We start from the raw sequence: 14,342 nt of genomic DNA, 5'->3' as shown, positions 1-14,342 counted from the left end.
ACTACGTAGATGGCGTTACTTAAAAGGATACTCACGATCTTGATTACCGATAGAGCAAAAATGGTAAACGCAACCACAAAAGAAGTACATATACATACGTATGTAGATACATAATTTGAATTAATAAAAATTTATCAACATTCAAAAGTAGGATAAAGAAAAGATTAATTACAATTTTTTTCACTGGTATTTCCAGTTGATCGTGATATCTTGAAACGTTCGTGTAATCTTTTTGAAGGCGCAGTATGTTTGTTCAGCTTTGTGTGCTTTTTCCAATCTTTATTTTTGCAATTTCAATGGAAAAGTAGCTTACATATCTGCAGACTAGTTTCAATACACTTACAGTTGCTCTCTTGCCGGGTTTATCGTTGCATTTACAAATCACTACGATACGCGCGATCGAGCGTAGATTTCGAATTTGTGTCATTTGTGCGCATTAGTTTTCATGATAGCGGCAATCACCGATCAGTGAATGGTGAACCGCACAACCAGCATTTAAATGCCAACCAACAGACCTACATATTTTTCTTCTGAATAAATACGAGATGCAATTGACTCATTTTTGTAAAAGGAGCGGCATCTTAAGTTTTAATTAAATTCTTCTATTCTCATATTTTTATTTCCATATTAACTGAAATTGTTTCGTCCTAATAATATATATCTTCGTTTGTTCAGATGTTTTTTTATCGTAAATAGACAATGTAACGAAAATTTATGATACTGCACTGAAATGAAAGTATATAATAAACAAGAACATACGAAGATATTCAAAGTACAATACTTGTTATAATATTTACTGGATGAGATAAACTTCCTCACAGATTCAATTTCTTCAGTCGTACCCACAAAAATATGATTTTGTATAAATGTCCACAGTCTACTTATTATCATTATATATTAAAAACTACCCATAAATTCATCAATCTAATCATCCTAGCAGAAATATCTATTTGATGGCTTTCCCGATGTTCGAACAAATTATCGAACGATTTCATCGACGATCATCGGGTCGCTTCGACGATTAACTGTGTCGATTGATCCTATCGATCGAACGAACGAGAGTCGGATAGGCTGATCAGGCATGTGAGTATGTGGTACAGTTTCGTTGGGCATTTTTCCTTGTCAGTCGCCTCCCCGATGAAAACTAGTTTCTCATATCGGTGCGACGTGATCCAAGGGCGTCTGGTTCGAGCTCTTCGTAATCCCCTGTTACATAAAACTGCGTAGACGGTACCATAGCAGTTCCATAGGAACATCTTGTCGTCATTTGTTTACAGTATCGTTTTCACCTAGCTACCGCTAGTGGCAGGTATTTACTTGCAAGGTCACAAGGTCACAAGGTCACGGATGCCTATATTTGCTCGCACGTGATTTATGCGCGATCTTGGTACCACAAGCCATATCTCTATCGTTATCTGCTGCTTTTGATTGATTGTTTTGTATACTCTCTTATTGGTAATTTTCTATTGGATGATGTCGAACGAGCTTAATGCATCTCAGGGTTTTTAGAAATAAAATTCATGTAATTAAATGTTTCTATTTAAGCGTTTATCTGCTTCCTTAAAAAGACGAGTTTTCAAAGAAACGACCTGCAAGTACATATATTTTAATAATAAATGACAAGATCCGTTAATAACATCCTGTTTATCAAGTTAAGACGTAGGCCATTAACGTATCTTGCACTCTAATGGTCATAGTTTGAAATAAAGTTTCACGTTTAACAGGGAACGGCACCAGGTGCAAACTAGCGACTTTAACGAGCTTCTGTACCACGATAAAGCTCGAAACGTTGCTTTCTTCTCTTTATGGCTTAATTTACAATTGCTTTATTATACCGGGCGATACGCATTGAATGAAAGCCATTAATTTTGTCAGTAATTCTCGTGTAAGTAATTCCTTAATAAAGAAAAGAGTTTAAAAACAATGTATGTATAATAATCGTACTGCAATATCAGAAACTCTTCAGTTAATAAACACAATCCATGATTTGATCGATTTGAAATTAATAATACCATAATATTATAATATTAATATTAGTATTATTAGTATTAATATTAGTATAATAGTAGTATATACACGATTAACAGTGGTATAAAACATGAATTAAAATTGGATAAATTAGGTATTGTCTTTTAAATGTGAAGAAAACAATGACAATTGACCCGCGTTCAAGTCCGTTTTGTCAGCGTTCGTCGTTCTTTTTTTTTTTTTACGGTTCTCGGTATCCTGAAATCGTACTATAATTTGGCATGCAGTGTCGCATTATCTGATAATTAAATGATTGGTGGATATGGCATCAGAGTTCATTTATTACACACGCGATGCATTAAGACAGTAATCTGAAATAGAAGAAGATAGATATTGCTCGATGCGGAAGCGAATAAGTATAGCAAAGCGGTAATAGCAAGAAATTTAATAATGTTCTATCATTAAACAAACAGCTCGTGATAATTACAAGATTGTCTCCATTGATCATTGGTTTGTGGATATTTGTATATTTACATAAAATAGTGCAAAAGTATGTAAAATATACACTATCTGTATATAAAAGATATACATTTTTTTTAATTTTTTGAAACACGACACTCGTTATAATATTTAATGGGTGAAACGAGTTTCTGCTTAGATTTTTTCAAGCATATTTATAAAAATATTTATATAATTTATTTTTATTTATATAAGTTATAATAAATAACACTCGACGGCTTATAAGAAAGATTCTATTAAAAATATCGCAGAATTTCATTTCATATTTATCATCTGGTTAATATTAGATCGTTGCACAAACTTCTAATTTCCACTGATAAAACAAATACCTGTTTGCAGACTTTAACTATGCAGCAGGAGTTGTTTTCGTGTTTCTGCAATTTTGAATATAGTATGAATCTCATTTGCATTTTTGTGAATAAAAGTGTTGGTTCGAATTCCACGACTATTTCATTTTAAGGAGTCATCCTATAAATATCTTATTTCTCAAAACAGAATTGAAAATTTTGTACCTTTATTTCTTTTTTTTTTTTTTTTAACAAAAGTGTATTACTTCGTTTCGCAAAAGACAACTCGACACTTTGGCTTGTAAATTATACAATATATCTCTTACATCCTGTTTATCGACTCATTACCAATATAATTACTTTGTTCTATAAAAAGTCGAAAGCGATCTAATTCTACCTTAATAATCGTATTTAATCCTTGCAAAACCAAAAATACTAAAATCTTCCTCCTCGACTTCTCCACCCTCTATGGACTTTCTAATCGAATCATTCGTTCATCTTCATGGTCCAACATCCCAGATGTAATGTCATCAAAATCAGCACGTACCCGTATAATTCGTCATCGTGGTTCGAGAAGTATATCGCAGCAAAAGTGGTAGAAGGTAAACAAGCGTAGAAATTATTCCGATAGCGGTTCTGAGAATGCCTATGCAGACCATCGATCGCGAAAGCCAGCCGGCACGCCAGGGATGCCGATGTAGTGACAGAAAAGTCGAAGCTAGATCAGCCTCCTCCGATAGAACAACGTTACTTGTGTAGCTGGTGTTCAACAAAAGAAGAGCGGATTTACGCGTTCTCCGGAATTCGCGACACCGATCATTACTTCGTTGCACTTGTGTGTATCATAGGCCAGGCGTAGCGCGCTGCTTCTCGCCTCTCACGTGTTGGCGCGTTTTAATGACATGCAATTTTGCAACGTAGCTCTCTGCCTGGAGTCCTTGGCGCTGGAAACTATATAAACGGATCGCTTATAATTGGCTAGGCTAGCTGGGAGATTTTTAACCAAAGTACACCATGACGTTCCACAGCGTTCGTGCAGTTGTCATCGCGTTATGCGCTATCGCTATCGTCGCTGGGGATTATCAGCTCCGTAAGTTCACGTTTAGGATCGTTCTATTAATCTTCTGCTCATATTCGCAATTCTCACTTACTTCTGGTTCATTGTTTATTTTCGCATTCGGTCGTTTGCGTATTATGGTTGTTTGAGGTAGTCAGGATTTCTGCGGAAGCGCGAGTGAAAGACACTGAAGTAAGTTGGGCTTGAAGACGCTTTGTTTTCTCTGTTAGTTCTTTTTTCATTGGGGTGTTTCAGTTAAAGTTTTGAGCTTCTTCCTCGGAAGATTGACGAGGGCTCTGGTAAAAGCGTGAGAGTTGTAGGGGTAAGTTTTCCTTCTCCGAAAGCTTTTATTCTGTTTGATTATTCCTTGATTATACCGTAAAGTTTCCTTGCTAGTTAAATCTTATTCGCAATTATCACTATAGTTCTTTTTAACGCTAATTAAAAAGTAATTAAAATAAACTTCGTTCCAATGGACAAAACTTCCCAGTACAAAATTTACACGCGAAGAAATTATCATAGGAAAATTGTTATAATTCTGGCACGAAAAGTTTTGGTGGACTTGGACGAAAAGTTGTACTTCACGTTTGCTATTAATTACATTTAAAGATGCGAGTTAATGAAATAAATCGAAAAATATCTCGGTGTAACGTATCATTGTAATATAAATTTACATAAATTGGATGTAAAATCGTAATTGTTCGCGATAATCGACGCACGAAAATAGGTTTGCTTTTATCTCGAATTACAAGTAGAAGTTTCCTTTGTTTGTTCAGTAGAATTCAGTGAGTTAGAAAGTTAATGTGGGTCGTTTCAGTGTGCTAGGTAGTTGAATTTTAGCGATATCTGAAAACTGCCGTTCACTGTGTTCATTCGTTTTCCCTTATGAATCACGGAATAACATGAATGGCTTTTCTTTTAACGAGTACTAACGTCATAGTAATTAGGCAAATATTATTACAAACGACCATGGTACATAAGTTTAACACACAAAATAAAATTTTATTGTAGAGCATTGTACTAAGGAGGACATGCTTTAAATATTTGCTTATAATCATCGAAATTTTCTCTTTCAGGATATCCCTAGTGTAAATGTTATTTTTTCAGAAAGACGATTGTAAAATAATTTTATCTTTTTACTTAAACACTTGGAATAATAAATTAGTAATAAAAATTTGATAAATGCTCGAACGTTTTACGTCTCATTAAAAAAATATTTCAATAGTCACAAAAATCTTTAGCATAATATTTAAAAAATTAAACACGAGCGATTCTTTTTTATTTTGAAGTTAATTTGAAATATATTAAGAGATCGACAGTGTGTATTTCCAATAATTTAACAGAACGTATCTCAATTATTTGGAAATTATATATGTCGAAAATTGTTTCTTATTATTACCTTTAATTTAATTTCGAGTCTTTTCTATCTATCAATGAATAATTTGTATTTATTTTATTCCTCAGCCGCAACTGTGAAAACCTGCAAAAGAGATTCCGATGACTTCTCATCTTGTTTGAGGCTAGCCATACAAGAAGCATGGCCCACGTTCGTTTCAGGTAATGCAATTGTCCCTAGCTTACGTCTCTGTCATTTTCACGAAGGTAGTACAATTAATAAATTTATGCATCGAGTTGTTTTCATACGCGTCACAATCCAATAATTACGATTCCTTTTTTGTTTAAACTTATCTGGAATTCGTCCTTGCAACGATTGATTTTTTCATTTCTCTCTTGGATCGCATTAAAGCGAGAAGGATTACACAACGCTGCATAATTTCAAAGACTACGTTAGAATTTTTACCGAATATAATACTATTAAGATAATAGAGGTTGATTTATTTAATTTTTTGTTCACGAGTTACGAATAACTTTTGCAAACTTCGCAACAGGATTGCCAGAGTTCGACATACCCATTTTGGATCCTTATTACACCGAGTCTCATTCCATGGAATTCGAAAGTGGCCAGCATGGTGGAAAAATGCTTGCCACGGACATTCGAACATACGGTCTTGCCAAAGCACGTTTCTTATCTGTGAAACCGGAGATGGTAGACGATCTCTTCCGCTTGGAAATCGACGTTGAGATACCAAAGATTTTAATCGATGGCAACTACAAAGCCGAAGGTTACCTGGCATCTTTTAGAGTGGGTGGAAAAGGTATACTAATTAATACAACAAACTTTAATATCTTCTTTGGATTTTACGATATAAAGCCAGAATTATGCTGTTTCACGCGACTATTTCTTACAGCGTAACAAGATAATAGAATTTAAAATAATTCATACCACGTTTCTCATATTTGTATCCAACAGGTTTCTTCAACATTAGCATGGAAGACCTCAGAGTCACATGGGACATCTCTGGTCACGTAGTAAACGATATATGGGTTGTGGAACACTTCAAACTATCGCCTACAGTTGGAGATATGAAGATCTGGTTCAGTGATCTCTTCAATGGAAACAACGAACTGAGTAAGTACATCGGAACATCGTCATTAATAATTATAGCGAATAAATTGATTTGTTACGTTAAATAAAAATGCTCGAGGAAAATAATGTGGATGACACGATCGTTATACGATTGCGACAAAAAAAGCATGATTACCAATAGAACTAAGTACTATGGTAGGTACAATTTGCTGTTTACTTAAGGTAACTGCCTCAAATCGGCAGGAACTTTCATTAGTTGAACGACGTTGTCTCGACATTCCATCATTGCATAATGTTACGTTGCCATAAGTACATGTACACCGGGACTCGAGTTTCAAGAGAATCCTGTGCCGCTTAATTAGCATAGAATCGCTATATCTTGCTGTTATTTACTGCTTACCCCAGTACTTTTGTCTCTGCGGACTTCGTTTGCTTTTTCTTACGATATCGTCGGGTTGTTACGTGATCATCGACTTTAGATGAACATCAAATATACAGCTTTGTGTCTCCCTGTAGTATACGTATTTACGCTATTACATCGTTGTTTAATCTTTTATGTCGAGCTGGTAAGAACGTGTTGGGTGTTATTAAAGTACTCCGGTGTTTAACTTCAACGATGTTTACTTCGATGTCGATTGCGCGTCGTTTTAAATCGTAACGTGACGCACGTCGAGCTCAAGCGATGACGATACAGAATTGACACAGACTCGATACAGAATCGATACAAACTCGGTACGAATTAACTACGACTATCTGTCTGATCGATTAACTGCACGACTACCAACGACTACCGTGAACTACCATCAACGACAATGAACGACTATGATGGATTGCCCCGAGCTTTCCCTCGTTTCTTCTTTTGTAAGGTGTCACGGTCTTCGGAAGAGAGAGTTTTCTTGAAAGGTTGGGATGGAAAGCAATAAAACGATAAATTTTCTTTTCGAAGGCCCATGGGTTTTTTAGTAAGTCCCAGGATTTATTCTTTTACGACGTCCTGTCCTCGGACGTCGTTTCGCGGGTCACGTGGCCAGCACGTGTACTTCAATCCCTCAACTTCCTCTACGGCCCTGAGCCGCTACAATGTATTGGATTAAATCGATGTAATTGATCAAATAATTTTGTATTTTCTCAAGACAATGAGATTTCTGTTTTGGTAGCGAATGGAATTTATGCGGAAGCTTGGTGCGATTTATTCATCCGATGATGGCATGTTAATGGCTATGTCAAGTAACTACATTCATATTTAACGTTTGTCGTTTGACAATGACTGTTGATTAATTTTCTTCTTCAGGGAATAATCTTTAGCTTTTTTGTCCGTGTAATTGTTGTAGATTTATCAGCATGAAATATCGACGATACTCTATGTTAATTAGCTTCTAATTGCTTCTTATAAAATGATTATAACGTATAAATCGATACAATATTCTATTCTTTAAAAGAGTCATGACATTCAGTTTCTTTTTAAGTAATCGCTAAATAAAATGGCATTTAGAACAATTCCTGTAAGAACTTCAACAAGGCTCCGATAATACGATTTTTATAAGTTCGAATATTCCACAAAGAAGGTACATTATAAAGCACATCTTTCTACCCACTTTTTTGATTCCTAATTTTTCATAGTTATTATTTTGATAACGAATAACAAAATAAACAATTCTGTTTTCAGATCGAGCTGCTCTCGTCTTCATCAACGAATACTGGCCTCTAATATACCGAGCAATATTGCCAAAATTGACGGATTCTTGGGACACGTACCTGACCGAATTCACCAATCGTTTCTTCTCGAAGATACCTTTCTCAACTGTGTTCCCTTGAGCCACATTTGGAACTATAGCAATAAAATAATTGTAAAGAAAAAAAAAAAAAAAAGGAAAAAGCATAAATCTAAGAAGGAAGAAAGAAATTTGGAGAAAATTGAAGAAAGGAACCTGGATAGATTTTTCGATGGAGTCGAAGGAGGGTTGAAATGGGAGAAAGGAACTGATTGAATTATATAAACGATGTAAGCCAAATAATTTTATGGACATTTTGTAAGATTTATTTGATACATAAATTGTATGGTTTTCGAGGATCCTTTTTTAATTACCGAAGACATAGCTGCTAACAAAGCGGTAATTATACACGTGGATTGTTAACTAGTATTGTTATTGGATGAAGCATCATGTAAGATATAAATAAACGCGATGTCGAATGTTAATCGAGGTAACTTTAATTCAATAATTCCTGATCATTTCGGTTTGACGAATTAATTTAATTCAAATAATTTAATCAATCAGGATAAATAGACAGATGCCTGGTAGTTTGTAAAGAGCTAAGAGTAAATCAAAAAAATACACAAAAATATTTTTACAAAAGTCGCTTACTATTCTGGAATTGTTGCAATACTTCACAGACCTATGTTAAACAACTTTTATTTATTCAATTTGTCGAGCATGACAAATCGCTAATTTTTTTGTTTTGTTCGATATCTCTCGTACGATGAATTATTTAATCATTCATCGCTCGATAAAGCGATCGAAATTCAAATACAGGTGCAAAATACTGTAATCACAAAATTAATTAGAAAAGAAAGCAAAGGGAATAGGTACGTTCAAGTCGAAATATTTGCACAGATTCTTGTAAACATCTGTCTATGTATTTTTAAAATGCAAAGTACATGTAAATTATAGAGAAGCGTATTCACCATGTTGTAAGCATAGAAATCTTGTAATATAAAACGATTGTACTTTACAAAACGATTCGCCTCCTGCAATTTTTATTGCACGAGCGATCATTGCGTATAATGTTATCGGGTCAAGGGTAAATAGTTGATAAAAAACAAACCTACGCTTTTATAAATATATACAATATACATATATTTTGTTGCCTTCTCTACAATAAATTCAACCTTATACTATCAGTTGCAATTTGCAATTGAAACGAATTAAACTAAACGTCGTAACAATATTGTTCCTTGTTTATCTTGCTCTACTCGAAGTTATTATTAAGTTACTCGTTACTGTATCGTAACCCTCGGTGAAACGGACTAATCTGGACTATTTGTCGTTTTCTTACATTTTTTTTTGTTTCTTAATCGTATCTTCCCTTTTTCCGAGGAAAAAATGCGAAATTCAAGGCAGTAGGAAAACTTCGACTGGCACGTGACGTAACAATTGATTAACGATTCCAGCGAACAGTACGGACAGCTTCCTTTTCAACTGCGGCTCCATCACTTTTAAAACTTCCTGTCCGTTTTCGCGAAGGAACAGGTTGGTTGCCTCGGCTGTAATCATAGTCAAATTTGTACAAATTATACTTTTAGTCATCGGTTGTTAGTGACATGGCATTCTGCTGGTAGTGTTCTAGGTAGAGTTTTACAAATGTTATCCGTCTAGGAGATATTCTTAGAAATCGTTGCATGAAGATAATGATACGAGAGGAGCAAAAATATAAATATCTATATTTCTAAAACTATTCTATTTTCAACGAAACACTTACTAAGGATTCGATTGTTATTAAAAATCTTTCGGACCCTCATATTCACGTTCTTCACTTCCAGAACAACGTCAAGGTTGTCCACGTTAAGGTACGTTTTACCATCCCTTTCTTTCGTCGAAACGGTGCCTTTGACCAGAGCTCTGACATCGTCGAACCGCGCGTGGAACGTTCCATTGCCACTGGCTGGTAAGATAATTAACACACCTGAACTGACATATTAAATCAAAATAAATGACAATGTCGCTGAAAGTTAAAAATTGAAAGAAATTCTTTTATTTTTCTATTTCGTTGAACGTTTCTCAATATTTTGTTTTCATAAGGAAATATTTAATTTCCTTCTTTTCTTACATATAATTACCATACCATGTTTTATGTATGAACGTAAGAAGAAGTTAATAAAGTAAACGGTTAGAGAGCAGAATCTAAATAGAGCAGAAGCATTTGCAGATCGTGAACCTGGAATAATGCGCGTCCAAGATGAGGGCTGGCATTCGTACAATGGCTTCGAAGGGTGAGCCGAGTTTGATGTCTTCCACGGTATAGTTGCTCGCTCCCTTTACGAACAGTTCACGCAGTTGAACCTTGTAACCGTTTGTACCACCTGTCAGGGAGAGAGTCAGCTCGTCCATCTGTCAGAATACGCGGAGTCGTAGCAGATACGTGGGATAACCAGTAGTAAACGGGTGAATATTCAAATTTCCTAAATTCCCTGTCATATTTTAATTTTTATTCCCGTAAGTCGAAAGCAGACCATGAGAATTTATATCCCTTTGATTTCTGATTCCGGTTACATTAGATTGGCATGGAGAGTCTGTAGATCAATTCTCTTTGGATATTTTTAAAATCTTCTTCCCATACATTTCTAAGCATTTTAACGTAATTAATTAAAATGAGAAAATTTGGATTTATGTATGATCCATTTCGTAGTAATAGAATAAAATAGACCAAACATAATTCAATAAAATAACATAGAACAAAAAATGTTGTGCATCTACTACTTTCTTATAAAACAAAAGGAACTTTTGGACAACCTAATATTTACATCAGAAATGGATGGAAAAATTGTAAAAATGTTCAGGGAGAGTTAATCGATACGCAGTTGATAATAAAATATCAAAATTTTCTAATTTTCTAATATTAACCGTTAGACGGTGCTGCATAGTTCTCTTGGATTAGATTTGAATGTTTCCTAATGAATCAATAATATTAGTACAAAGATCAAAGATTCGTTATTTCTTCATTTTTACTATTATAATCCTAAGCATACGAGAGATTTTTAGTTAAAAAATTTCCCAATCGTATTATACTTTTCGTTCGTAGATTCTTTCAAACTCCAAATTCAAAATTTTAACCTGTTGCTTGAATTGCAAACAGCGATCAAAATTGCGCTGGTATAATTTAACGAAAAACGACTATTCCATCGACACATTTAATAATAGTAATAAATAATAAAATTTGAAATACTTATTGGAACCGAGCGAAGGATCACTGTGCATAATTCTGTTAACGAAACAGGAAACATTAGCTTGTAATGTATTAGGAGGATATTGAAAGCGGTGAGAACTTACGCGAAATGGTTCGACGGAAGGCAGCTCGATTTCCGGTATTCCGACACTCAAATACGGTCTCAAATGGTGTAACGCATCGATCAAACATGTTTTTAGCTTCGGATCGCTTCTCGAACACTGTTTCACGTATTCAGCTGTAAATAAAGAGAAATTCATTAAACCATTAAATCGACGAGTTAGAACAATTGTTAGAAGGTAAATATTTTATGTGCGAATAAATAATTTTCTTGAAATTGCCGATAGAAAGTTTTAATGAGTTGAACAAACGCAAAAAAAAAAAAAAAAAAAAGAGGATTAAGATGAAAAAATGAGAAAAACTTGTCGAATCGATAATGATAATTAGAGAATGAAAGGGAAATTAACAATCCGTGATCAAAGACGGTAACAAGCGGAAACGCCGTGTCTTTTACACCGAAAGATAGTTGTTTGGCAACTTGTTAGTTTCAACCGCACATTGTGAAATTCAAATGAAATTTCTGAGGGATATTCGCACGAGTGACCTCTTTACTTCGCGTGGTGCATTTATGTAACGTTTACTTCTATCGCTCTGGCCTCGGCAAAAATCTACAACCACCTACTCGTAGCTAGAAAAGTAGAAATTCCTATCTAAAACGGTAAGGCCACCGTCGTCACAGTTATCGAGTATGAACGCATTTCTGTAACATTTAACTCCACTATTATGAATAAAAGATCCGTATTCACCTACCTTTATGTAAAAAGAAAAAAAATTAAAAAATAGGAATTTCTATGTAAAAAAGAAAAACAAGAAAAAGGGTCCATCCTCGTCGACAATTTCACTGCATTTACGTAACATTACTTCCAGCATTCTAGGACCAAACAAAAATCGACCTATTCGCTTTCTACCGTAAGGAAAGAACAAAGAGTCAGCTCCATCCTCATCAATATCCTAAATTAAAAAACTAAAGTTCCTGAAAATGATCAATCTGCCATAGATTCGTCACTGATACGATTTAACAAAACTGACCAAAATTCATGAAGAATGTAATCGAAACAAGTGCTTCTCGCATCTACCTTATCAGATTTTCACTTGATTTTCTACAAATTTGGCTCCGAATCTTCAGCTCGCCCGAATCAACAAGCAAACCGATTGCCGTGCAAGAGGTCCAGCAGTCGAAAAACCCCAATTACTCACGATTCGAGTCGATGGAGAGAGCGGTGACACCAGTTACGACCAGTAGAAAACACAACGTCGCCGTGTTCATCGTGCTCATCCTAATAACTTCTTTCAACGCGAGTTTCAAAGAGGAAAAATGTTTCCAACAGTTATGTTAAAGAGCTTTCGTGGACTCGGTCGTTCGACGAAGAGGATTCACCAGATATAGAAGCTGCCGACAGACACCGACACTTTCGACGAGCGAACTGAAAATCCCGGGTCCTGATCAAACGGCACCGCTAGACTTCCACCGACTATGCAAGAGGGCATTGACAGATCGTAACTGCACTCGGATACTTTCACTGCTGTGCAACATGCACCTGCGCCTTCTTCGTCTGGGAAGAGAGACGAGTCTCTAGGCTAGGCCATGTTAGACCTAGTCGAAAGTATATACCCCAGATACTCTTCGATCTTTTCCAATCTTGCCGCGCTCTCAGCAGGACTGGAAAGTTGCTTCGCGAAATGCTCCAACTGCGTCCTGTTCACGCGTCTCTATTTTTATACCAACGGCGCTTGATATTGATTTTTCCCCTTTTTTTAAGCTTTCCCTCGTCTCACCTCGTTTACGTAGGAGGATACTCTGGGATTTCTTTCAATATTAAATTATTGTTTGACGATGTTTGTTGTTTGGAGAGGTTTACGAAATTTTTATTTATTTTACAAATGTGAAAAGAAAGGAACTCTTTAAGAGTTATTTTTATTATCGATTCGGACGTGGCTAATATTAAGGCTGGGACTAAAACATTCGATTATCAGCCAATTTACTTTTGTTTCGTCTTTAATTTAGTTAGTTAGTTTAATTTAGTTTTGTCCCGTGGGCTTTTTCGACGGATCAGTGCTTAATTTTCAAATTTAAAATCGATCGTGGTCGATTCTTCTCGTATTATCAAAATTATTTCTTTGCACGATTTTACGATTGTACAAGCTTTTGTCCTAAGGTAACGAGAAAAAAGGAAGCTAACATAACGAACTCGCTTTACAATTATTTATCGATGAAAATCGCGGATTTCTATTTGCAATGCAGGTATTTGATATAGAAGATGATACAACGGAATGAAAGGTTGATTGCTATAATACGACGTTCCTGATAACGTTGGCAGGCAATTTGCATTAATTTGTAACCATGCTTGTTGTGTTTTACCATCAGATTTTCGGTAGACTGAACGCTTGGTATGGATTCATGTCTGTTGATTCTGCGTATAAGAACGTATATTTATCTTCGATTTCGCTCCTGTTTTGACGTACAATAAATCCGAAGAGATGTACACGTTGAATGAACGGAAATTAACGTTTTAGCGAAAGCTGGGAATTGTTATTAAAATTATTTTTATTGGAAATCCAAAATATTATACTTTATCTTATAAAGTTTGAACAATTTTCCACACGTACGACGTCGAATTATCCGTGAACGTTCGTGGTCAGGTTTTACTCGACTGTACGCCTGGTTGTCATCAGGAAGGTGCAAGGAAAATTCAAAATCGTTTAACGTTAAATAATTCGATTAAAGGCGGTTCTCTTAAAGAAAACACTTCTTTAAATAAAAAAAGAATTATTTCATTTTCTGTAAAAGAATTTTCAAGTTCAAAACCGTCTATATCGTTGCAGTATCTTCATATTCGTTCTTGAGACTGTTCTATCACGTCCAATAAAAGAAGTTTCGAAAGAAACTTTCTTTTTCTTTTCGAATTTATGAAATTCGAATTTGTATCAAACTGATACAAATAAAATCGAAAATTATAATGGATATCGCGAAGTGAGTTACAACGAGTCTTGCAAATAATATACCTGACGCTGTAGTACGTATATTCAGTCTTTAGAGTTAAAACGATAGTCTCACATTTATTTAATTTCGAAAATAAGATCC

The 14,342-nt window shown here is 35.1% G+C and overlaps 2 protein-coding genes across 2 annotated transcripts; one reads left to right on the top strand and one right to left on the bottom strand.

Annotated features, from left to right (window-relative positions):
- The first annotated feature begins 3,710 nt into the window (after positions 1–3,710).
- On the top strand, positions 3,711–8,456 carry LOC139987034 (protein takeout). Its single transcript, XM_072002854.1, has 5 exons — positions 3,711–3,864; positions 5,296–5,388; positions 5,721–5,987; positions 6,143–6,301; positions 7,926–8,456. Exons 1-5 carry the CDS (start codon positions 3,789–3,791, stop codon positions 8,072–8,074), a joined length of 744 nt encoding a protein of 247 aa, XP_071858955.1. The 5' UTR covers positions 3,711–3,788; the 3' UTR covers positions 8,075–8,456.
- Positions 8,457–8,730: 274 nt separating this feature from the next.
- Positions 8,731–13,071, bottom strand: LOC139987033 (protein takeout). Its single transcript, XM_072002853.1, has 5 exons — positions 12,458–13,071; positions 11,305–11,438; positions 10,193–10,365; positions 9,737–9,945; positions 8,731–9,521 (listed from the first exon to the last, which is right to left on the bottom strand). The coding sequence occupies exons 1-5, from the start codon at positions 12,534–12,536 to the stop codon at positions 9,370–9,372; spliced, it is 747 nt and encodes a 248-aa protein (XP_071858954.1). The 5' UTR covers positions 12,537–13,071; the 3' UTR covers positions 8,731–9,369.
- Between the last annotated feature and the right edge of the window lie 1,271 nt (positions 13,072–14,342).

This window comes from Bombus fervidus, chromosome 5 (genome assembly GCF_041682495.2).
Source record: "Bombus fervidus isolate BK054 chromosome 5, iyBomFerv1, whole genome shotgun sequence".
Lineage (NCBI taxonomy): Eukaryota > Metazoa > Arthropoda > Insecta > Hymenoptera > Apidae > Bombus > Bombus fervidus.
The sequence above is the reverse complement of the archived record's forward strand: the minus strand, read 5'-3'. Positions and strand labels throughout refer to the sequence as shown.